The sequence below is a fragment of the Phyllosticta capitalensis genome, assembly GCF_038381095.1.
Source record: "Phyllosticta capitalensis strain CBS 128856 chromosome Unknown BKA78scaffold_6, whole genome shotgun sequence".
NCBI lineage: Eukaryota > Fungi > Ascomycota > Dothideomycetes > Botryosphaeriales > Phyllostictaceae > Phyllosticta > Phyllosticta capitalensis.
The window spans coordinates 1796950-1820332 of record NW_027117444.1 but is presented as its reverse complement, the minus strand read 5'-3'; the positions used below and the strand labels follow the sequence as shown (position 1 = coordinate 1820332).

Below are 23383 nucleotides of genomic sequence, written 5' to 3'. Positions count from 1 at the left end.
AGACCCCCTATCTCATTCTGCCTCTACTACTCACTCCCGTCCACCTCTATCTTCTCACCTTCCATTCTCGACGCTCCTTTGCCTTTTCTGTTGCTTCTATTTCACCCTCGGCCATGATCGCGGCCTGACACCAAAACCTGCCCTCTCGCTGCCCTACTTCTTTCCTTCTTCTCCCTTGATTCCTGAGACATCATGGTCCTAAACACGCTGACAGTTGCCGCTGCTGTCACACCGACTGTGATTGAAACCTACTTTTCTCACGTAAGCTGCATAGCTGCAAGCAGATGCTGCCCCTTGAACTGACGGAGCCTCTCAGTATTTCAATAAGCGCAACCTTCAGGGCAAGCCGACAGCATACATCGGGTATCACGAGGGCCTGCAGCTCGTGCGTCAGTTCCTGGCATATGCCGCCGATCACACAGTCGAGGAAGTCCAGGCCTTTACCCAACAATGGGTGCCCGTACCCGCCTGGGTCAAGGCAGACGATGTCACTGTGCCAATCGATTTCCTGACTAAAGCTGCCGACCTGCTTCAGGCGCAATTGGGCGCCGAAGGCATAGAGAGGGTCGGCGGAAAGACTTGGTGGCAGTGGCGCGGCGAAAACACTGAATTCAAGGCCGAATGGATTGAGATGCGAAAAGACTATTCCGAGCGCAAGGCCGCGCAAGATCCCAAAGGACAGCGAACTATTCTTTACATCCACGGAGGCGCATATTATTTTGGAAGCGTTGACGAGCACCGCTATCAAATGCAAAGACACGCACGGAAGTTGAAGGCCCGCGTTTTCGCTCCACGATACCGACTATCGCCTCAATTCCCGTTTCCTTGCGGCTTGCACGACGCCATCGCGGCTTATCTTTACCTGCTCGAAGATCATGATCCTTCCACGATTCTCGTAGCCGGCGATTCAGCTGGTGGTGGAATGGCAGTGTCTCTTCTTGTCACACTCCGTGATCAGGGGATCCCGCTCCCAGCCGGCGGAATTCTACTTTCTCCTTGGGTCGACCTCACGCACTCTTTTCCGAGTCTTCTCGGCGACGGAAAGCTCGACTACATTCCATCCCATGGTTTCTCTCACAAGCCATCAGTGGCTTGGCCCCCTCCCAACGCGGACGACCTGGAAGCCATTAAGAAAGGTTCCATTGAAATGATTGCATCTTCCCGCAAAAGCAAAAATGCAACGGTCAAAGACACAAAAGAAGAAGGGGAGAACCGCGCTCGAGGCTTCTCTATTGAAAAACAAGTGGACGGGGAGACTCCAGGACCGCTCGACTCCAACACCAAAGAAGCTGATGGGGAGGCTCCGGAACCGCTCAACTCCAACGCCAAGGCAGCCGGATCGTCTTTTGCCCTGCCCCCGCCGAATCTTACCGTCACCATCGACGGCAAGTCTGTTACTATCAAGGATCAGATCCAAATTTACGCCGCAAATCATTTGCTTAACCATCCGCTCGTTTCTCCTGTTCTTCAGCCGACTTTGGGTGGTCTTCCACCACTTTTGATTCAAGTAGGTGGCGGAGAGCTTCTGCACGACGAACAAGTCTACCTTGCGCACAAGGCTGCTGCGCCTATGAGCTACTTGCCCGATCTATCGCATTTGACGCCAGAAGAGCAAGAGCACGTCAAAGAAGCGGCCGACAAGTATCCGCCAACTGATGTCAAGCTTGAGGTCTGGGACGACCTCTGCCACGTGGCACACACTCTCAGCTTTACACGCCCTGCAAAGTTGATGTACCGAGGAGTTGCTCAATTTGGCGCGTGGGCTCTGGCGAGGGCTCAAAAGAAGCCCATTGACATCTTGGACGACGACGATGTGAGCCAGATTGGCGACACACCCGAGGCTAGTCCTGAGAGGCCCGCAGCAAGCAGTTCTGCTGAGCCGCTGCAACACTCTGCTAGCACCAGTCTGGATGGCAAGCTTGATATTATCGGCCGTGCGGGCGATTCTATCCCACAGTTCGAGCACCACATGATTCGGCAGCGGGTCGATAGACAAGGCCGGACGCGAGCAATGGAGCCACCTGAGGAAATCCCTCTTCTCCACATTCCCCCTTCGGAGATTGGAATCATCAAAGAAGGGCCTGTTAGGAAGTGGATGACGGTACAAGAGCGCTGGGCAAAAAAGTTTGAGAAAGAGAAGCGCGCAGTTCAAAGTCGGAGGATCGAAGAAATGGCTGCCGGTTACGAGGGGTTTGACGGAGAAATTCCCCCACCCACAGCCCTTGCAGGGCGCCGGCTGAAGGATAAGGACCTTCCTAGGATGAAGAAAGTCAAGGGTTGGGGTCTTGCAATGTGGAGCGGCTGGGGCAGTAAGCACGACCAGGCTACAATCCGACGCGAAACGCGCGCCGACTCGACCGGGGAAGACATTGTCGCTCCTGATGGTGCCGCCGATTCCAAAACCAGACCGAGATCAGTCAGCACGAGCAGCAAGAAGAAGGACAGGCGCTTGACTGTTAGTCGTCCACGCTCGCGTCGTCGTACCGTCACGGACGAGGGCCAGACAGAAACCTGGCATCCAGCATCGACCGAAGGGATGCTGTCTGACCAGCTTCCCACAACATCTTCTCCTCCCCCTTTCCTCTCCCTCCCAGTGTCGTCGTCGTACCCTGAGACGGGTTCGATCGCTGCCACAATCTCCACTCGTGCACCTGATCCCGACACTGCTTTCTCATCTCCTATTCCCAGCCCAAGACTCAGTACATCGGATGCCCAGCAGCCTCTGATAGTCATGTCTGAGCATGCTGATGGCTCCCCAACAATCATTCCTCCTAGCAATAACACTAGCACCCGACCGACTTGCGAAGGCATCGCCTACCCCTTCAAGCTACAAGTGGGGAATCACAAGCCAAATCCAAGCACGACAACTCTCATGAGCTTCCAAAGCAGCATGCGGGAGAAGGAGGCCGACGGGACTGGTGTGGAGACGAAGACTAATGGCACTGGTAACTCGGTCCTCAAAGAAGACGGACCAAAAGAGGCAGCTGAGGAGGAGAAGGACAGAGAGACCCATGAGGCGGCGCACGGTGAAGAGACCGAGAAGAAGGACGCTCGCCCGGCGCCCGAGCGCTTTGTTACCGCTGCCGAGTTTTGAGGCGACGTATAGGTTTTGCGCATAGCGATGGCGCCCATGTTTCTTTTGACTTGAACATAATATGTCTGTTTTCCTTTTGTTGGAGCATATCCACTGTCTGCATCTGCTGCTTGTCTCACTATACCCTCTGAGTTCTCTTGTTGATATTGTTCGTTGAAACCTTTTGTTTTAGAGTTGGCATTATTATCATCTGGATTGAAATACATTGATGTCGCGATCAAGTTACCCTGTTTGCCCCCGGTTTCTACGCTAGCGAAAGAGTCAAGAGGAACCAACATGGAGTAATAACGCGGAGCGGATGTTTTCACTCCAGCATTTAAAGGCGAAAGTGGTATGTATTCTTTTCTAGATTGTCCTCTCTAATCTCGCCATCCTCTTCCATGGAATAGCGAACCCCGTTTTTCTTTGAGGGACAAGTGGGCACAGGGAGGGCAATCCACGGGACAGCATCGCCACACACCCTTTCCAACCACCCTTTCTGCCACTCCACGGCCAATGGCAGTTGTTTTTTCTACAACTTCAAACGTCGCAAGACAACGTGGCTTCTAGAAGAACTGGCATCACGCGCCTCCTTTGATGGATAGCCGCTTAGTAAGAAATCTGCAACATCACCCCCTCTTTGCAAACACATCTTGGGGAGATTGAATACCCTCTATCCTCTTGCTATGGGAGATTTGACGCTTCCCAATGCTCCAATTCAATGCTTCTCGTTTCCATCGATTGTTCCAAAAGCCTTTAATCATGGTGTCGACATCTTTCTGCGAATCCTCCTGCTCCAGCACCAAAAAGAAGCACTCGCGTAAAACTTTCATCACCAGCCCTCTGCTCGCCCCTTGCAAACTCTTAGCAACCAATCGCCGCAGCAGTTTCTTGCAACTTCAAACGTCGCATCCCAATGCGTTCGCAAAGGGGCGGACGTCAAGCGCAATTTTGGCTGGGTGGGCTGGTCGGCTGACGATGAAATCGACGGACTGCGTTGTTCCTCGCCAATTCCAAAGTCGATTGTAGCCAATGGCTGTTGTGGTCTCCGGGTTGAAGTGGGGAGCTTCGCGTGGACTGCTTGATGCTGCCGTGCGGCCTTTGGAGGCTTGAAGGGGGTTATCAGAAATAATTACAGCGACGGAGATTCGCAAGTGGAGGCCACATTCGACGAAAGGGAAATTCTGTGACTCGTGATGGCGTAGAGCGAGCAAGTAATCGATGCTCTGCCATCACTTTTTCCGGCAGGACTGCTCACCGGCTTTTTCGAAGACGGGCGCACGCTCTAAAACTGGGCACATGCAGCGATGATGAAAGTGGTCCGGCAGTGGTTGCTTTAGGTTGCGTGGGTAGGCAAAAGGTGGCAGGCCGTCAATGCAAAAGGCAGTCACCATCGACGCAACTTCCTCGTGTGTTCTCACGCTCTTCACCTCATCGAATCCAAGTTCAACACTCTGCTATCTCATCTCTTCAACTTCCATCTCCTTACCCTCTCTCTGCAGCTTCCACCTGTTCTGCGAACAACGCTCCTTGGTCACGGTGCATTGAGTTCTATTGTTTGCTGCAGCGCTGCCCATAGTCCCTTGCAGCACAACAAAGCTCATCTTCGACCGCGCGCAGCGCTCCCCTCCCTGCAATCTCGTACGACCCTTTTGGCCATGTCGTCCCACGCTTCAGTGGAGATGCTGTAGTCAATCTCGCCGAAAGTTCAAGTCCTTCGAGACACTTTCACTGAAAGGGCTATCATTGCGCTCCCCCCATACCTACGCATGGTCAGGCTCTTCTCTGACCCGACCCCAAATCACACTGTGACGAACGAATCTGCGAAACAACTTAATTTACAAGCCGTCCTGCCTCCCGGCGTCCTCTTACCTGGATAACGTCCGAGCATCTCGAGACCCGTCTTGCACACCTTCGACCCAAACGTCCTGATTGGCTGGTGGATGACGTTCAGTCTGGGTAGAAAGCAAGAGTAGAGGGAACCAGGGAGTGGCGGGGCACAGTCTGACCTGTCTCGGAATATCGGAAAAGACCTTTCACGGATCTGCTGGCAGTATCCCAATCGACCACTGACGATTTAGAAAATGAAAAATCCGCCGCGGCTCATCGGACTGATGCTCTTTGAAGTCATCTTGATTCTCACCCTCCCGGCAAACAGTGAGATCGAATCCCACTTTGAAAATGACAGAGTGATTTGTATGACTGACCATAGAGCCTGACACAGCATGTCTATCGTATATTGCAAAGGTCTTGTGACCATTGCCGTCCTGAGATCGGAAAAAGGATTCCACATTTTGGAAGAGTTGGCATCCTTCCTACTTCTCTTATTGATGCACTTCAATGCTTCAAGTGCTCCTAGTAGACGAGCCTGCATTCTCCTGGATTTCCAGTAAGTGGGCTTGGATGCTTCTCTGCTTTTTCTGACAGAAGGACTTAACCAGAAACTTCCTGTTTCCTTCAAAAGAAGGGTCTCTAATGCTCCATACCCCCTGAATCAAGGGGCTTGAATGATTCATGCCTGCAATCCGTCAATCGGGAGCTCAATGCTCCAAGGTCACTTCCCAAAGCCACATTCTGATGTCGATGGTTGCGGTACATGACGACAAAAAGTAAATGATGTACCCATGGACATATGACACAAAATGAGGATTGCGCAACAAATCCAGATCAAGCATCAACATGTAGAGCAATAAGTACTCCCTCCACACTCTGGCTCCAATCACCAGCCAAGCATGGAAACCCGCTAATCTCTTCTTGGCGCCCTCATCTATGCGAAAATCATCCACTCACAAACGAGAATCACTTTCCGCGGCGATCATCGCGCCAAGTCTCGGAGCTCCTGGGGACCTTGTTCGGGGGATGGACGATTTGGGATGATGAATGCAAGCAAAACAAGCGCCCAGCCAAGATGTCAATCGTGAAGGTCCCGTTCTCCTCCTGTTCTTCAAGGGTGGCAAGCATGCCCAAGACGAGGCGATCAAGAACTGTGCGAATGCCCAACTTGAAGATCGTTGACGCAGGGATTCGAAGAGAAAAAGTATGCGGATGTGGCATGTGGATATAGAGAGCGGCATGGCGGCCATAGCGGTGATTCACTTGCCTACGTTTACTCATTGCTGAGGTCTGTGACCATCCAACTGACTAGCGCGCCACGTCGCTACATGTTCATCGACGCGTCTCACAGCTAGTGGCTCAGCATAGACTGCCATCTCATCAGCCTTGCCAAACTACCTGAACTAGCAAAAACCCATTCCAAAGCGGAGGAAGGGAAGGTCCGTCCTCCCCGGCGGACGGACATTTGCTCCACCACAACCCCGATAACGCCGGCCCATCGAACGGCAAGGCGAGGCGGACGGACGAAACAAGGGCGATTCAGAACGACTGCCCAGCAAGACAAGGCTGCTTGGGATCTCAAACTGCCCTACCGACCGCCAATGACTCGGCATCGTGACCTTTTTCCCCGTTTTGGCAACGGGGAAAGGGGAGACTCGCAGGATCGACCAGCGGAGGCGCGGAAGAACCGGGCCGCTGCGATGGAGTGGACTGATTTTTGACAAGGCTGGGGTGGTTTAGGATGATGGGTGTAGGGGAGTGGTTTTGGGGGAGGTGGAGTTGTGCGTGCGGAAATGGGTCCGGTGATGTTGGATTTCAGCGGGACATTGGGTTACGAAATTTAAACAATTGTCGACTTGTAGCATGCTGAAGGAGTCTGTCTTGTGTCCAGACTGTTTGACAAAGGATATTTGCGAAGAAGTTGTTGAAATTATGGAGTTGGAAAATATTTAAGCAGCAGTCCCGATATCGGCGAACCGGTGGACGTCCGCGCAGAGCGTGTTGACGAACTTGCGATGGTAACAGCCCAAGGAGCATTCGACAGGAGCTATTGGCCCTGCCGATTTGGACCATAGCCTTCAAAGTGGTTCATGTCGCTCTTCCATGCAGTCGAAATAAACATGGCCCCCAGAGCAATCCTCAATCCTTCGGCCGCCTCCTGTCCCCTATCTGCAAGTCGACCGACAATCCCCCGCATCTCCATCTCCACAACCTTCCCTTTACAAGCTGGACCCCGCGGTTTTGGCCCCGGGGTACTTGTCCTGAATGGCATCCCACAAACTCTGGCCGCCAACCTCCATGTCCTTGAAAGCCGGGCAGGCCAAGCTCAGGAGCGGCGCGGAAAGGGCGTCGGTGACCATCTCGATCGGCTTTTCGAGCGTGCTCATCAGGGGTGACAGCGAGTTGGGCATGAAGGTCTTGAGAACCTCGAAGACGAAGCAGAGCAGGTTGTTGCTTTCGAGGAGCGATGCCGAGTTGAGGACGCCGCCAGTGATGTTGGAGAGTTCGAGGCCGCTGAAGGAGTTGACGGTGCCGGTGTTGCCGCCGACGCTGCAATGGTGAGTGCCGTGAATACTAGGGGTCGTGTGAAAATGTAGCTTACCTGCCAAGAACGGGGTGCTTGAGGACCCAGCCAACAATGTCGAGGTTCAACGGAACGAGGCCATATTCAATCGGCTTGCGGTACCAGTTGTCGGGGAAAGTCTCGTGGCCCTTCTTGTATTCCATAGTGCCATCTTCCTTATCGACCACGGCAAAGAACTTCTTGAAAATGTCCTGTGCTGCGTAATTGTCAGCAAGAAAAGCAAAACCCTCGGTTTTTGATGCACGCACTCAAGATTCCCTCGGGGTGCTCCTCGGTGTGGTTGGCCAGCAGACGTCCCAGGAAAAAGTAACCAGCATTGCGCGCAATCATTCCAGTGATGGGACCGTAGTAGAAGTTGGGGTTGTGCGCAACGGCGTACTCGAAACGGTTGGCAGCCTGCTGGGCGAGAGTGTCCATGGAAAGCACACCATCCTCGTCGGCCATGTTGTAGAATTCTTCGAAAAGCGTCATGTTCATGGTCCAGGAGTCGCCAGTCATGTACAGGTCATTGCGAGTCAAAGATGCGTCCGACTCGATCCAGTTGTGCGAGCCTTGGAGACCACGGGGCGTGCCTGAAAGACGTGTCAATTCAAATTCCTCGGTCTTTAATTGGTGGGCTGGACGCACCCAAAAGGCCTCCGAGGTTGTCCAAGAGATTGTCGGTTTCGCTGTTTGGTCCACCAATGGAGAATCCGGGGTTTAGCGAAAGCGGATTACCAGTCCAAACCGTGCCCATGACACCAAGGACAGTAGCGAGCTCGATTCCCATGCCCAAAACTTCGTTTATCGTCGTAACGACCTCAAGAAACTGTGCTTCGCGTAAGCCCCTGTTTCTTGCTAATCCGGGGTCAAGCGACATACGCTTGTGACACCATCGCGGGCGATGTATCCGTGATTGGCCAACACGTTCAATCCAGGGCAGGGTCCTCTCTGGTCTCCGGCGTCAAAGTCTGGTGCCTGGAATGCATGGTCACCGGTGGTCTCAACCGGCGAAGTAAGATTGGCCAGTAGTGATGCGCGCTTGGTGTTACGGTGTTTCTTCACAAGCTCGAGAGCTTCCGTAAAAGTGTCGGGATGGATTTGAGAGAGAGCGCGGGGGTCCAATGTGGGAAAGGCGTTGGCGACGAGAGACGCCGTCGGGAGAAGCGAGGAAAGGAGGAAAAGAGAGTTGGTAAACTTCATCTTAGACAAGGAGTATTAAATAAACAATAAAACCAAACACGCCTCCGATGCCGCAGAAGATCAAGGAATGACTAAAGCGAGTGCAATTGGTGGTCCCCAAAGGCCAGGGAAAAGAGAGACAATGATCGGTGAATGTGATGGGGACTCAACACAGGAGCGACATCAAAGTATGGCAGCCAGCATAGGAGGTAGGGGCACTTGTGACAGCTGCAGCTAACAAATAAGAGACGACTTAATTACGGGAGCATATCTGCAAGATATTCTTGCAGAGGTCCATCAACCGGGGGACCGAGGGACAAGAGACGCGAAAGCATCCACCGAGGCTCTGGATACCGTAGGGCCAACCAGGATCTTTGGATTCCTGGCAAGTCAGCAGGAAGGTATAGCCGCGGAGCCACGCGGGTGGCACGTGGGGAGGAAGCCTTGTAAGCCTAGCCTTTGTGGGCCAATGCCGAGTCATAATAAATTTTGATCATCTCCTAATCGAGCTGCTTCCAGAAGGGCAGAAGATGAGCGAGTCTGGAGCTGAGTCGGGTGTCGTCCTCAGAGGGCAAGAAATCGGCAACGGAGTCTTCCGCGATTCGCGAGCAGGAGGACTGCCAAGTTGCCCGTTCATCATTGATGGCACCTGCGGCAGACCTCGAGTTGGGCGCGAAAAGGAGTTGGAGCGTGTTTGGTCGGTCCCCTTCGTCGGCAGATGCTTGTGAGGTCCTGCCGGCTCGGGACGAGCCAGCCGAGCTGCGGCGTAGACAACAAAAGTGAAAACAAAGTTTTGCAAGGATACCCAAATTTCCAAAGGACTGGGAAGACCGTCCAGTTTGGATTGCCCGTCAAGGAAGAGTGGCTTCGACAGTCGTCATGGACCTCTGCAGGCAACAAGCCCAAAAGTCGACCAGACCGGATGTATGCCGCACGAGTCCGGACGCGGCTAGAGGATGGCGGGAGGTCGAGTCAGGCTGTGAGAAGAGGTGACGTTGGAGAGAGAGAGGGGAGTGAAGAAGTTGGAGGCACGAGCTGCGGTTCGAACAAGGCCGACGCTCGGGCCGCATGGGCGCAGCAGATGGTGCTCAGACCCTGCAAACGTCCAAGTTCCATCGACACAAGGGTGCATCCCTGACCCGTGATTCCATATGGCTCGTTGACGGTTGACTTTACGGTTACGGATTCAAGAGCCTTCCGGCAACCTGTGTTTGAGTGGTTCTACCATGGTGGAAACCGTCCTCCATGAACGTGCCATCTTGACCCAATTCAAGAGAAACCACGAGCCGACTATAGATCCTCAAAGGGCGCGCTCGATTAATCACCTGTTGTCCCAATCCCCACGTGTGCTTTGATGAGCAAACTCCGCACGGTGCCACGAATCTCCGGATGAAGGTTTTCCCTCCCAACTTTTGCACCAGCATTCCATCAGATGGGGAAAAGCATGACAAAGAGGAGAAGGGTGGCAACACTGAAAGATGCGAAGATCCAGAAGAAATTGGGAGTAGCTGTTGGAGCAACTAAAGAAGGATCGCATTTGAATGTAGCTCCAGAATCAAGAATCCAAGCGGTAGAGGCTAAGTCGAGGCCTCTGGGTATTGCCTAGAAGAGTTAAAAATTAAACCAATATACCGAATAACCCAGTCGAATTTTCAAGCGCCCGCATCATACGTCCAGTTCATCCCTTAAACATGTTCTCTGCCTTGCGTGCCTTGGCCCATAGTCCAGCTGTCAGGCCTCGAGTCAGCGGTGACTGACGTGTGGACCTGGTGTGAAGTAACGGTCCAGGACTCCTTGTGGCCCTCGGAAGTGGTTTGGCCACCGCGACTCTCCACGTCGACGAGGGGAACGAAGTCGGTCTCATCCCCCTTGTTGGGCTTGACGGAGATCTGCGTTGCAGTCCTGCTGGTCGAGCTAGTGCCGTAGCTCTTGCCGGTGCTCTTGCCGGAGCTGCTGTTGACCGTGTCCTTGATCTTGGGCCAGAACTTGGCAAACAGGAAGCGGTGGGCAGGCATGCAACCGCAAATGATCGAGACGTAGACCTCAATCAAACTCCAGTATCCGGCCTCAAAGTAGTCCCAGGTAATGTTTTGAGAGTTGGCAAAGTGGACCAGGGATGCAAGACGGATGATCGACGTCAGGACGATGAAGATACCAACACTGAACATGGCCATTACCATGAGCTTCTTCTTGAGACCCATGTTTAAGCCGGCAAGATGCTTCAAAGGCAGAATCATGACAATGGCGTCGAGAACGATGTTGACGGCGGCGGCGACGTAACCTTGGATATGAATGTCGTTGCACTTGCCCTCGTGGAGACCGTCCCACTGCGTCCAGGCGTAGCTGATCGGAGTGCATTGCATTGCGGTAACAATGCCAAAGACGATGCAGTAAACTACGCAGACACCCATGACGACGTAGATGATCATGCGGAAGTCCTTCGCCGGGAACACTCGGAGATAGAAGAATAAGACGGATATTTTCGATACTCCAAGGGCAACCACGTAGAAGATTTCACCGAAGAAATAGTACTGGAAGTGTTAGAAAACGAACGACAGGTGTTGTACATGGTTTACTAACGTGGAGCACATTGGTGATTTGTTCTGAAGTCAGAGTCCAGATGTCTCTCCCCATACCGTTGTCGGCAAGAATAGGAGCAAAGACGGCCGGGGGAATAGCCAGGATAACCAGCAAAAGCATCGTCCAGTCATCCCAACTGACTTGACGGCCGGTCTTGCCAAGACTTGCAGCCATGCGGAGGAGAAAGGCGAGGAAGGCAATAACCATGCCTGTAATACCAATGGCGGTGAATGAGGAGCTGATATCACGGACTTCAGCGCCACATGCTGTGAGTGAGACGTTTTTGGTCGCTGAAAGCCTGTTAGCGGCAAGTCAATCGAGTGATTGGAGTACACTTACTGAGACCCTCAGGAATGGTACAGTTGGCCGCGACACAGACGGTCAGCGCCGCGTTCAATTGGACATCTGTACAGAGACAGGTCGATGTGAGGTCTGTAGCACAATTGGACGTTGGGAGGGCACCCTCGAGACATGCCAACTATGAAACATCAGATTAGATTGTCCTGACTCGAATATATAGGGTGACATACAGCACAAGTTGGCATAGCCTTTGCAAGGGCAACCAGTGCAGCGGACTGGGCGGCTACCGGCTGTACGGCCGAAGCAAAGATGGCGGCCGTCATGCCCAACGTGGTCCACAACCTCATGATTGGCGCGGAGCAAGAAAAATGTCCTCGAGAAAAGAAAGTACGGGGTCGGAGGAGGACAATAATGAACGACGTAGAGTGAGATGGATGGTTCCTTGATCAAGGGACCACGCGGACTATTTCAACTATGCGCGCATCTCTTCAACAAGTGCACTAAAGTCAAGATTGACCGCCGGCAATACGACTGGCGGCCTAGGCACGACCATCTTGGCTCTGGGGAGAAGATTCCGCAGCGAAGAGCCCGTGATTAGCCCGAGTAGAGCGCAGACGCCGCATAGTCATGGAAGGCTCATATCTTATGCTTGCGTCTCCTCCAGGGGGATTTTCAGCGGTGTGGCCAGGACGGGGGCCCGGGTAGGACAAGATTTCCCGCAAGGCGACAGGATCAGCGGCGGAGAGGAATTGCAGCAAAAGTTGGCGTGCTCAGGCCTGCGATGCCGACGAAGGGTGGTGTTGATGGTGTTGTGGACCGACGAGTCGTGGTCGGCGCGACGGACCAATCCAATCGGAGTCGCTGGGATCATCCTGGTGCGGCTGACTTAGTTAGTCCGGCCCGCGCCCCAAGCTTTCAACGTCGTGAACGTCCCTTCGCACGCCGCGACCACCTGTGCTACGGGCACCTGTGCCACGAGCACCTGTGCCACCAGTCAACACACGTCCTGCCTTCGTCACCTCGACGCTCGCCTTCTCTTTCGACGCTTCCCGCAACGGGTACCTTTGCCGCTCCCGCCCTGCCGTCAAGTGCTCCCTGACGCTCACCTCGCCGGCTAGGCTTATCTTAGTATGGCTCGGCAAATTACTGATCCGCCTCCCCATACTCCCACAACGACTTTATGTCGTGTTCCCTGTCGGCGAGAACTCGCGGCGTCTCGCGTCTGCTGATGATGCTCTCTCCATACGATGATCCCAATCACTATCCACGAACCCCTTGAAGCGTTCCGGATGACGGCTCGCCAGTATCCACTGCACAGCCGTGCAGAAACCACCATGTCGACTGTATAAAACACTTTGCCAGCTCCTTTCTTGCCTAACTCGCCAGCGCCAGTCACTCGTTCATCTGGGCTCTGTCGGTTCTTCTCACTACTGTCCTTCTTTTTATCCCGACCCTTGTTTTTAGCAAGTCAAGACTGGGCGCACCAATTTAGCCATCATGATCGTCCTCAAGGCTTTGTCCGTTCTTTCGCTCTTGAGCAGCTTTGCCTCCGCCCGCTACATGTACGATATCCCTTACGAGTCAAGTCATGAATCTCCTTTCTGACCGTTCAATTGCAGTGACGGAGCTCAACACACTCCTTACCGTGGTGCCAATGTGAAGCGCGACTACATCAATGGCGCTAACGCCACCACGACCACTCTCGAGGACTACGAGTATGTCATTGTTGGCTCGGGTCCCGGTGGTGCTCCTCTGGCTGCCAGGCTCGCCATTGCTGGCCACAAGGTCCTTCTCCTTGAGGCCGGTAACGACCAGCACAACACCACCGAGTACAACGTTCCCGCGTTGAGCTGTCTTGCTGTTGAGAAGGAGGAGATGAGGTGGGACTTCTTTGTCAACCACTACAGCAACCAGACGCAAAATGAGCGGGACAGCAAGCTCGTCTACACTACCGCTGACGGCGGCCGCTACACTGGCCCCAACCCTCCCGAGGGCGCCACTCCTCTTGGTATTCTGTACCCCCGTGTCGGTTCCCTTGGTGGCTGCGCCTCTCACAACGCCCTGATCACCGTCTACCCTCACGAGAGCGACTGGACCACCATCCAGGAAATCACTGGCGACGACAGCTGGGCCCCCGACAACATGCGCAAGTACTTTGAGCGTCTTGAGAAGGTCCGCTACCTTCCCAACAGCATCACTGGTCACGGCTTCAGCGGTTGGCTTGAGACCTCCGTCACCGACCTCACCCTGATCGCCCAGGACTTCAAGGTTCTTTCCCTTGTCCTGGCTGCTGCCTCGGGCATGGGTCAGAGCATCCTCGAGTCGGTCGTCACCACCGTCACCGGTCTGGCCCAGGTTCTGCTCCGCGACCTCAACAACGATGGTCCTACCCGTGACTCGGATGAGGGTCTGTACCAGGTTCCCCTTGCCATGAAGGTTCCCGAGTACAAGCGTGCCAGCCCCATTGACTTCCTCAATGAGGTCATGAACGCTGTCAACGACGATGGCACTCCCAAGTACCAGCTCGACGTTCAGCTCAACACCTTTGTCACCAACGTCAAGTTCGAGAACAGCACCTCTGGCAAGCCCAAGGCTGTCGGTGTGGACTTCCGCACCGGTCTTGGTCTGTATGGCGCGGACCCCCGTCGCCAGGCTGGCACCATCACCACCAACGGAACCACTGGAACTGTCAAGGCTACTCGTGAAGTTATTCTCTCTGCTGGTACTTTCAACACTCCTCAGCTGCTCAAGCTTTCTGGTGTTGGCCCCAAGGACGAGCTCGAGAAGTTTGGCATCGACGTCAAGGTCGACCTTCCCGGTGTCGGAAAGAACCTTCAGGACCGTTACGAAATCCCCATCATCGGCGAGGCCCCCACTAAGCTGGATCTCCTCAAGAAGTGCACTTTCTTGGAGGGTGAGGATCCTTGCCTTGAGCAGTGGGAGAACAGCGCCTACAAGGGTGCCTACGGTACCAACGGTGTTGCCCTCGCCATTATCAAGAAGTCCCAGGTCGCCGAGAACAACGACGCCGATCTCTTTGTCGCCGGATGGCCCGCCTACTTCAACGGATACTACCCTGACTTCTTCACCAACGCCACCGCGAGCGGCAAGGCCTGGACCTGGTTGACTCTCAAGGCCCACTCGCGCAACGCTGCCGGCGAGGTCACCCTCAGGTCGGCCGACCCGCTCGAGGTCCCCGACATCACCATGAACAACTTCCAAGAGGGCGGCGACGAGGACCTCGAGGCCATCCTCGAGGGTCTCAAGTACAGCCGCAACGCCTTCAACGACCTGATCCCTCTCGACGGCGACTTCACCGAGGTCTGGCCCGGCCCGTCCGTGTCGACCGACGAGGAGCTCAAGCAGTTCACCCGCGACGAGGCCTGGGGCCACCACGCCTCGTGCACGTGCCCCATCGGCGCCGACGACGACGAGAACGCTGTGCTTGACGGCGACTTCCAGGTCCGTGGCGTCGAGGGCCTGCGCGTCGTCGACGCCTCCGTCTTCCCCAAGATCCCTGGCTACTACATTGCCCTGCCCATCTACATGCTGTCCGAGAAGGCGGCCGACGTCATCACCGCTGCGGCCAAGTCGTCGTAAGGGAAGGGGGTTTGTGGAGTATAGTTGAATCGTTGTTGCAAAACCTGTTGTCATGTGGTTGTAGATACCTTGGTACGAGTAAGGAGTGTACGTTTTTTAGCTCTCAAGAGTGTTTTTCTCTTTACCCTATCTATCCACGGATAGTTCTTGTACATATTGTACGGCGAATAATGTGTTAACAATAATTCCCACCAACCACTCTTGAATTTTGTCCTCGCTTCGCCGTTGCCATATGCTATAGAGGCTCACGTCGCCTACCTACTTCCCCCGCTTCTTCGTATCGAGAAATCACTCGCTCGCTTCATGGAGCAGCTTGATTTTCATGCTCCTACATGCCGCCTCCCTGCTGCTGCTCCTGGTCTCGATCCTGAACTTGCTGACGTGCCCGCCTGCCTCGACGCTACTCTGTCTGCTCCCCCTTGTCAAAACCTTCCCCTCCAACCCCTCTCAAAACGCTACTCAGCGCGCAACGGCAAATGCTCCGAACAACTCAGCTCGCCCACTTCCACTCTGACTCGGGCCCGATCGAGTCGGGCCAGAGACAGCGCGACCTTCTGGGCCAGCAGACGGCATGCCTGAGCCATGCAGACCCGTTTCGATCCAGCAAGTCGTGCCGCAAATCGTGCGCCTACCTACACTACCCCTGTTTATCCCTGACCATGTTCACCCCTGTGTGTCCCTGACTCTGCACATGTATCCCCGCCCCTGAGTGGTCCCAACTCCGTCTCATCGGACCCCCTACCAGGAACCTGCCGAACGACAGATACCCACATGCGCCTTGTCCACGCTAGCTGGGTAGGTAGGTACATGTGCTCTCTGATCATTGCGTACCTTGGCCCCCTACCCTGATCCTGCCCTGCCCTGCCCTGCCTATACAACGTCGGTATGCCTTACATGCTCACTTGCTTGCTTGCGCAATCCCCCAGCATCGGCACCCGCATCAACGTCGGCATCAGCATCGGCCACAGCCACAGTAGTGCCCAGCGACTCGCCGCCGCCGCCGCCGCCGTGCCTGTCTCGCCTCATTTCCTCTCAAAGAAGAGAGAGAGCGGGCGGGCCGATCCAGTGTAAGCGACATAGGCGATGGCGTAGTCGAGATTGGCGATTTGCCGTCTGTTCGGGTACGGAGACGAGGGGGGTTTGGTGGTGGGATGTAGGTTTTAGCGTATGTGGATGGATGGGCGACGATGGCATAAACACACAGGTGCTCGCTGGCGTCCAGCGTTCTGCGTACGTGAGCCGGCTGGCTGGCTGGCCGCCATAAGAGCGAGGCTGTGTGAGACAGGCAGAGGATGCCGTACCTGTTACCACAACCCTCGTCCCTCGTCCATGCCGGACACTCTGATATACGGCGTCCCGTCTGCAGGGCGCCAATGAGATGGCCACGGCTTGCATATAGGCAGGGCAAAGACGAGGCATCCAGGCACGCGCGAACAATATCGCAGGAACTACTAGTCAGAATGTCTCACTCAGCCTTGGCACGACGCCTTGCACCTTAGTCGTGTGGAGAGGAGCTGGCCGCGCTGTGCGCTTTGCTTTTCGGGTGTCGAAACGTGTGGGGGTGGACGCCCTGTGAGGCAGGGACCGGGTGAGTGAAAAGGTCGAGAGAACAGGTCGGAGAAGGTCAAGGTGGCTGTGATGGTGAGGCTTGGGTTGACTGTGACGTTGTTGGCCTGAGTGAGTGTAGGCCAGACGAAGGGGCCGAGCTGGTTGCTCGGAGATATCGGGCTACGAAGGCAGTTGTGTTTGGACATTGCGAAGAAGTCTTTGGAAGCGTGAGAAAGACAGTCGATAAAGTGGAGAGGTATCTACACATGATTGAAAATGTGATATACAGTCATATTTGAAAGGTCTTTTTGAAACAGGAAACCGCCGCACAAAACGCCAACCACAATGCTTCGTTAGGTCCAGAAGCAAATAACGTGTTACCTCTTCAGATTTTGTTGTCCGAGACTCGGGGTCGCCTTGCTGGCCGAAGAAGTGGCAGCAGCGGCACTCCTCATCCTGACCATTTGGACGAGCTTGCCAGGCGTCCGCAGCCTACTCCACAGCAGCACAGACGTGGTGAGCAGAGCCAGCGCGCCAGCCTGGTGCGTCGCAGCAAGGTGCGTCGGGACCATGTAGATGAGCGTGCTGATACCTAGGGCGACCTGAACCCACGCCATGTGCACGACGCCAGTGAGACCCTTCTTGGCGCCGGCGGGAAGCGCAGCGCGAGCGCGCGGGTTGAAGCGAGAGTACGCAAACAGCGCCATGATGGCTGTGAAGGTGGTCATGGCGAGACAGCGGTGATCCAGCTGAACGAGAGACGGGTTCTCGAGGACGTTCCTCCACCACAGGTCGGAACGGTCAGACTTGCGGCTGTAGAATTCATCAAAGAGCTCCTTCTTTGGCGGAGTGAGGCCAAGACCCATCCATGGAAACTCGTTGTAAATGAGACCAGCATCGAGGCCAGCAACAAGCGCTCCAGACATGGCCGTGACGAAGACAAGACAGGTAAGCGCGGTGACAAAACGCCTAAATGGGCGCAAGTTCGGGTGCTGCAGAGTAGCAATGACCTTTTCCGCAGCAGCGGGATCAGACAGCCAGCGGCGTTCCCGAAGAATAGAGAGACCAGTAGTAATCATGGAGCAGTAGACCAAAAAGGCAGCGCCAAGGTGGGCAGTCAGGCGGTATTGGGAGACACGTGGGTGGCTTCCAGGCGCAAAGAGGTCATCTTTCAGACCGCTTGCAACCATCCACCAGCCGATGACGCCTTGGAAGCCGATCATACCACAAATACCGACGAGTTTCCACGCCATGGGCTTCGTGACCTTGCGACGCGCAATAAAGTATGTGGTGGGCAGAAGCATGGTGATGCCAATGAAGCGTCCCCAAAGCCGGTGTGTCCATTCCATCCAGTATATCTTTTTGAATTCTTCGAGGGTCATGCGGGGGTTGAGGAGCTTGAATTCGGGCGATGCGCGGTACTTTTCAAATTCGGAATCCCAGTCTTCTTGGGACATGGGAGGACGGGAACCGGTGACGGGGCGCCATTCAGTGATGCTCAACCTGTCGAGTGTCAGAGTAGCGATGTTCAAGGAGCAGGCAAATGTAGAGGGAGCTGTACCCAGACTCGGTCAGCCTGGTCAAGCCTCCAAAGACGACGATGCCAAAAACGCTGACTGCGCTTCCGAGCAGCCAGTATGCGACGCTCTTGTCGCTGGTCTCGGGGAAGCTGCTCTTCTTGACGTTTCCGACGGGCTTAGCAGGGGCTTTGGTTTGCAGCTCCTGAGCCAATGCGCCCAGCGGACTTTGTCCGCCCTTGAGGGCATGAGACGATTGCCATCTCAGAGCGCGAAGTACGGGACCTTGCGGGAACGGTTTGGCCAACGGCGCGGAAACGGGAGCTAGCCTGGCGGAGCAGGTGAAGAACTCCTGTGAGAGGCGCGGAGCAGCGCGCCTCAGCGCGGGAAAGGCCTGGTGGAGTAATGAGGCCATGCAGGTGGTGATGGTGTGAGTGACATGGACGACGACGAGAGAAATGGAGCGGCGGCGATTGGTGGTACGAGTCCAGAAAATGTAGCAGGGGTCATGGACGCCACAGTGCTGGCTTGGCGACTAGAAACTTGGGTTTTTATCTTATCAATCTCTCCCACCTCAATATCCGTATCCTCACCTGCACTGCACTCACGCTACGTCCAACGCTTCACAATTGCATCTCCCGCCTCGCCTCCGTTTGGCGCTGCACCGACCACAAAAAGCAAAGAGGAGGCAATCCATCCCGTGCCGTCGTCGGCGTTGCACTGCTGCTGCACCTGATTCCACGCGCCGCCGCCTCGCAACGGGCCGCAAAACGCAGCGGAACCCACGAGCGATGGGCTCTGCATATCGGCCAAATCCTTGTGACTTGTCGAGTCTACAGGAGGACTGCTGGTCTACTGGTCAAATATAGGGCACTGAGGCGGTGGCGAAAGCGGGGGCTGAGGTGCCTTCCTGTCACCTGCGACGTCACTGCAGCTGTTTGTCGCATCGCTACGCTACAAGGTCCTGAAAGATCCATCGATAATCTCACACACCGACTCTCGTCCGCTTCCACACACATCACGTCGACCTTTGTTCAAAAACATCGCTCTATCCCTCCACATGATTCATCTCGTCTTCTCGCGCTACCCTCAACTGCGCCTTCATCTGTAGCCCGACGCCATCCTGCAGCCCGCCAGCCAACTTCGTGATATGGACTCAGCAACCAACGCCCCCCACGACCTCAACCACCTGAACCAAGAGACATCTGTTCACCAGTCATCAGTCACTGACGGTCAAACTACCTCAGCGTCACAACCGTCTGACGCTTCCCGGCCGCAGAGCCTCTTTGCGGGCCCCATGGATCCTCAACCTCAAAACACCTTTGCTGGTGCCTCAACTTCGTTGTTTGCTTCTGCTTCTGAACCTACCCCCTATTCCTTTCCCCCGTCTACATCTTTGAACCCTGGTCCGTCTGCATCGTGGAATTCAACTTTCGATACCTCTCATCCCGGCCCCTCGACCCCAGTTGCAAGTGCCGAAAAATCCGTCGATGATCCAAGTGTTCCGCCAGGATATCTGAACAGGAACTCAAACATACGCCCCGATTATGACACCCCCGCTCATTTGAGTCGTATGTTCTCTGGTGCTGTCTCGACTTCTAAAATGGATTCTTCGCATATTCGCTCTTCTTGTAGAGTCTCCCTGTCGTCTCTCTCGTCGACTTGCTAATGGACTTGTAGCGGCAAACCCAGCGGTCCCAGGCCCTCTTCCGCGTCATCTCCTCGACCGCGGACTCATGGAAGGTCTTCATTCCGACATTACCATCGTCGCCTTTTCAAAAAGCTACCGGCTCCATCGTCTCATCCTTGACCAAGCGCCGTACTTCAGATCGATGCTCACTGGACCTTGGCGTGAAAGCCGCTCCGAGCAGGTCGAGCTTCATCCGGAGAAGATCGACACGTGCATTACCGAGCGCGGATTCGAGCTCACAATCAAAAGACTCTACGGAGGTGATATTTCTCAAGAAGAAGATGCGGAATGCTTGGGCCTTTTTGCTACAGCCTGCTGGCTAGACATCACAGACTTTGTCGAATCCAGCATCGACGCCATTTTACGGCAGATGCATCCTGATAGCCTTGGTCCGCTCATCAGACTCGTCACCCTCCAATACTATGGCTCAGCTGGCGAAAGGCTGCTGGCATCTGCCAAGGCCATGCTCTGTCGTGACGGAGCAGAAATGCGGACCAAGAACTGGGATGGAATTCCTGGGGAGGTCGTCCGCGAGATTGTGGGTGGTGACGGCTTTTATGTCCGGGACGAATGGGAGAGATGGTCTTTGGCCAAGAGTTTGCTTGATCGCAGACTCAAGAAGACTGCGATAGAGCTGGGTCTCATTGTCAAAGGCGTCAAAGCTATTCCTGTGGCTCCAGACGCACTCGGTCTGATGGCAGTACGCTTTGACAGTGTCTACCGACAAAACTTCATCACTACCGTCTCTCGTCAAGATCAGGCGCTTGGTATGCAACAAAAGTGGCTCTCGCTCTACACTCACCACGAGATCGAGCCACTGCTTGTGCTCCTCGACGAAGGAATCCACTACATCCACCTTGATTTCGAGCAGCTACAGCTTATCCGACGATCACGCGACGTTTTTGATTTACCCGTTGTCTCCGAAAAGGCCATCACCAATGCTCTTTGGCAACAGATGGAGCTTCGACAGCGCGTCGTTTCTGCACAATCGGGAGACTTGGAGCTAGGTCTGAGCCACGTTGCAGACCAGAACGCCGCAAACCTTGCCGCCAGCATGACGGCATCGCAGTTGAGCACGAGTTCTGCAAAAGGCAAGGCCCCAGCGAGAGATGCTGCCGAAATGGAGGAGGACGAAGACATGGACTCGGGCAGTTGGGACGCAAACGGCAAGCCTCGAAAGTTTTGGATCCCGAACAACGACTGCAACATTGTCGTGGGTGCCTCAGCCGAGCCAATGGTTTCAGCTTCTCTCCACAGCAACTCTTCACGTCTTTCAGCCACACTCCAACCAGAAGATGTGCAGTGGGCAAACGACTTTTCAGCGCCCCCCGATGCCAATCGAGTTCACACTCCGCTCCGCTCTGGAGCCAATGCGAGGGATAGCAGTCCCCAGACTCGCCCAAAGCCCATCACCTACACACACTTCCCGCCATTTCGCTTTGCAGCAGAGTTTCCAAACCCTCGTCTGCTAAAGGAGAAGAAGCGAGTCTACTCCCGCAGCGTGTTTTATGCTGGATCGCTCTGGAATATTTACATCCAAAAAGTCAAGACCAACAAGGGCAATCAGCTTGGTGTTTACCTCCATCGCGTCAAAGACACCGAGTCCGCTAGGGATGGATTCAACTGGTCTCAATATCGCCCAAGAACTCCGGCCGAAGAGGTGGCCGTGTATCGAGAATACCATCGGTATTTGCATGGTTCGAGTACGGCCCGCAACTCGCAGCGCGGTATGCAAGCCGAGCAAATTGCCACAGCCATGATTGGAGTTGGTCAAGGAACCGAAGACGACAATGCGTCGAGCAGCAATGGCGACGGCGACGCAGGGCTAGCATCATCCAACCAAAGCCGCCCTCCAAGCCTCGACGAAACGCAGGAACGCTGGCAGGCTTACAACCTCCACCGGGCCCTCCGCGCCAACCAGACCGATAGCGAAGACGACGAGGAAGTCGAGAGATTCAGGAACCCGGGCGACCCCAAAGCCATGGAGGGCAAAAGGGCCTTCGGGGCCAAAGTCATCCCGCCCTACATCGACAGGAGGCCTACAATCAAGACGTACTTCAAGATATACAGCCCATCCAAGGGCGGCCGACTCCTGTCCGTCTACGAGAGCGCGCCCGACAAGTTCAACTTTAGCCAGAGCTGGGGCTGGAAGAGCAGCACGCTGATGTTGGACGACGCCGCATCGGTTGCCGGCACCGAGAATAGTGGCCACGGTCGCCCTCCTCCCAGCTCGTCTGCTGGGTTCGCTCAGGTTCCGCGTCCGCAACCAGACATGGAGGCTGAGACTGGGATTGCCCCTGTCGATGCCATGGATGTTGACGGCGCCGAAGCGGCGGCTGGGTCGTCGCGGAGGAGTGCCAACTGGAAGGAGCGTGGCGTCAGGAAGAAGGGTGACGGATTGTTGCGCTTCATGGTCGTCATTGGCAATTTGTAAACGTTTGAACGATGTGGGCTCAAGCTTGTTGGCGGCGTTCGTTCTTTTGGTTGGCACCTCTCGCGAGATCATCGTCAGTTTCGTTGGCTTTCTGCTTTGGCGCTTGGGTGGTTGAGGTGCTCGCTCGATAACTTTGGTCGTGTTTGGCCATGAAGAGGTACAGACAGCCTGCTGGTAGTGGCTTTGGTTAGATTGTATCGGCTTCCGCAGCCAGATGGCGCTCTCTTCTTCCCTCTCTCTCTCCCTATCTTCTTGTCAGGTTGCTCTTCTGTCTATGTGTATGTTTGCTCACCGTCTTCAGGGCGCTTCCTATACCCCCGCCCGTCTGTCACTCTGCCTGTACTTGCTTAGTTGCATGACGCACGCACTACCTATCTATGTAGCGATCCACGTCCACATACCTGTATCCATTTCACAGAATCATTTCCCTTTTGCCTGCTCATTCGTCCTGCCTCGCATCTTATATCTGTTCCTCGTTCCATTCTCGTGGCAACGAGGCGATCGCTGACTCACTCACGTATTTTACCGAAAGAGCGGGGACACTTGGGGGCGACGACAAGGGGTGGGTCGCAGGGGTAAGACCTACTGAAAGGGGGAGGGGACCAAAACATAACCAGGTGGCTGGGACAACTCACTTGCTGGTGTGGGTGCGGCACAGCAACCACGCACCCACACCCACCCACACGTTCTCGGCTGTCATCCTTCCCGGCACAGCACGCACATCCCTCCCCATCGCGTCCATCCCATCTCGTCACCATCAACGCCGCACCCGCAGCAACCACGCCATCACGCGGGTCGAGTTGCTCAAACGCGGTAGGCGCCCCGTGGACACTTGCAGCCTGTGCATTATTTCTTGCGATTCCCTTCCGCGGAGGCGTCGCTTTTAGGTCACCAATTCTCCGATCGGGGATTTTGTTATGGATGAGAAAGGAACCGGAGATGATGGGAGAAAGAGGTGGAAGTGGCACAGCGGGCTTGCGAGAGGAAAAGAGGTGGTCCTTGGTTGTGTTCGACCCAGAGATTCGGTGTCGTCGCCACGCGACCTCGGAGGCGGTGCGGTACA

General features: G+C 55.0%; 7 protein-coding genes across 7 annotated transcripts; 4 read left to right on the top strand and 3 right to left on the bottom strand.

Moving 5' to 3' along the window:
- Positions 1-192: 192 nt before the first annotated feature.
- Positions 193-3094, top strand: BKA78DRAFT_296616 (uncharacterized protein; the record flags this gene model as incomplete). The annotated part of the gene is made up of 2 exons (XM_066886641.1): positions 193-261; positions 317-3094. The coding sequence occupies 2 exons, from the start codon at positions 193-195 to the stop codon at positions 3092-3094; spliced, it is 2847 nt and encodes a 948-aa protein (XP_066743618.1).
- A 3662-nt stretch (positions 3095-6756) lies between these two features.
- On the bottom strand, positions 6757-8672 carry BKA78DRAFT_268732 (Chloroperoxidase; the record flags this gene model as incomplete). The annotated part of the gene is made up of 5 exons (XM_066885496.1): positions 6757-7456; positions 7509-7686; positions 7739-8062; positions 8118-8298; positions 8352-8672. 5 exons carry the CDS (start codon positions 8670-8672, stop codon positions 7126-7128), a joined length of 1335 nt encoding a protein of 444 aa, XP_066743617.1. The 3' UTR covers positions 6757-7125.
- A 1664-nt stretch (positions 8673-10336) lies between these two features.
- BKA78DRAFT_252685 (uncharacterized protein) lies at positions 10337-11854 on the bottom strand (the record flags this gene model as incomplete). Its single annotated transcript, XM_066884757.1, has 4 exons — positions 10337-11182; positions 11232-11521; positions 11571-11709; positions 11762-11854. 4 exons carry the CDS (start codon positions 11852-11854, stop codon positions 10337-10339), a joined length of 1368 nt encoding a protein of 455 aa, XP_066743616.1.
- A 1174-nt stretch (positions 11855-13028) lies between these two features.
- On the top strand, positions 13029-15131 carry BKA78DRAFT_252775 (uncharacterized protein; the record flags this gene model as incomplete). Its single annotated transcript, XM_066884761.1, has 2 exons — positions 13029-13093; positions 13151-15131. 2 exons carry the CDS (start codon positions 13029-13031, stop codon positions 15129-15131), a joined length of 2046 nt encoding a protein of 681 aa, XP_066743615.1.
- Positions 15132-17056: 1925 nt separating this feature from the next.
- On the bottom strand, positions 17057-18611 carry BKA78DRAFT_296612 (putative cytochrome c oxidase assembly protein; the record flags this gene model as incomplete). Its single annotated transcript, XM_066886640.1, has 2 exons — positions 17057-18182; positions 18241-18611. 2 exons carry the CDS (start codon positions 18609-18611, stop codon positions 17057-17059), a joined length of 1497 nt encoding a protein of 498 aa, XP_066743614.1.
- A 528-nt stretch (positions 18612-19139) lies between these two features.
- Positions 19140-22527, top strand: BKA78DRAFT_153901 (uncharacterized protein). The gene is made up of 2 exons (XM_066882992.1): positions 19140-19827; positions 19877-22527. The coding sequence occupies exons 1-2, from the start codon at positions 19347-19349 to the stop codon at positions 22318-22320; spliced, it is 2925 nt and encodes a 974-aa protein (XP_066743613.1). The 5' UTR covers positions 19140-19346; the 3' UTR covers positions 22321-22527.
- BKA78DRAFT_153908 (uncharacterized protein) lies at positions 22428-22861 on the top strand. Its single transcript, XM_066882993.1, has one exon. It carries the CDS (start codon positions 22535-22537, stop codon positions 22826-22828), a length of 294 nt encoding a protein of 97 aa, XP_066743612.1. The 5' UTR covers positions 22428-22534; the 3' UTR covers positions 22829-22861.
- Positions 22862-23383: the final 522 nt, after the last annotated feature.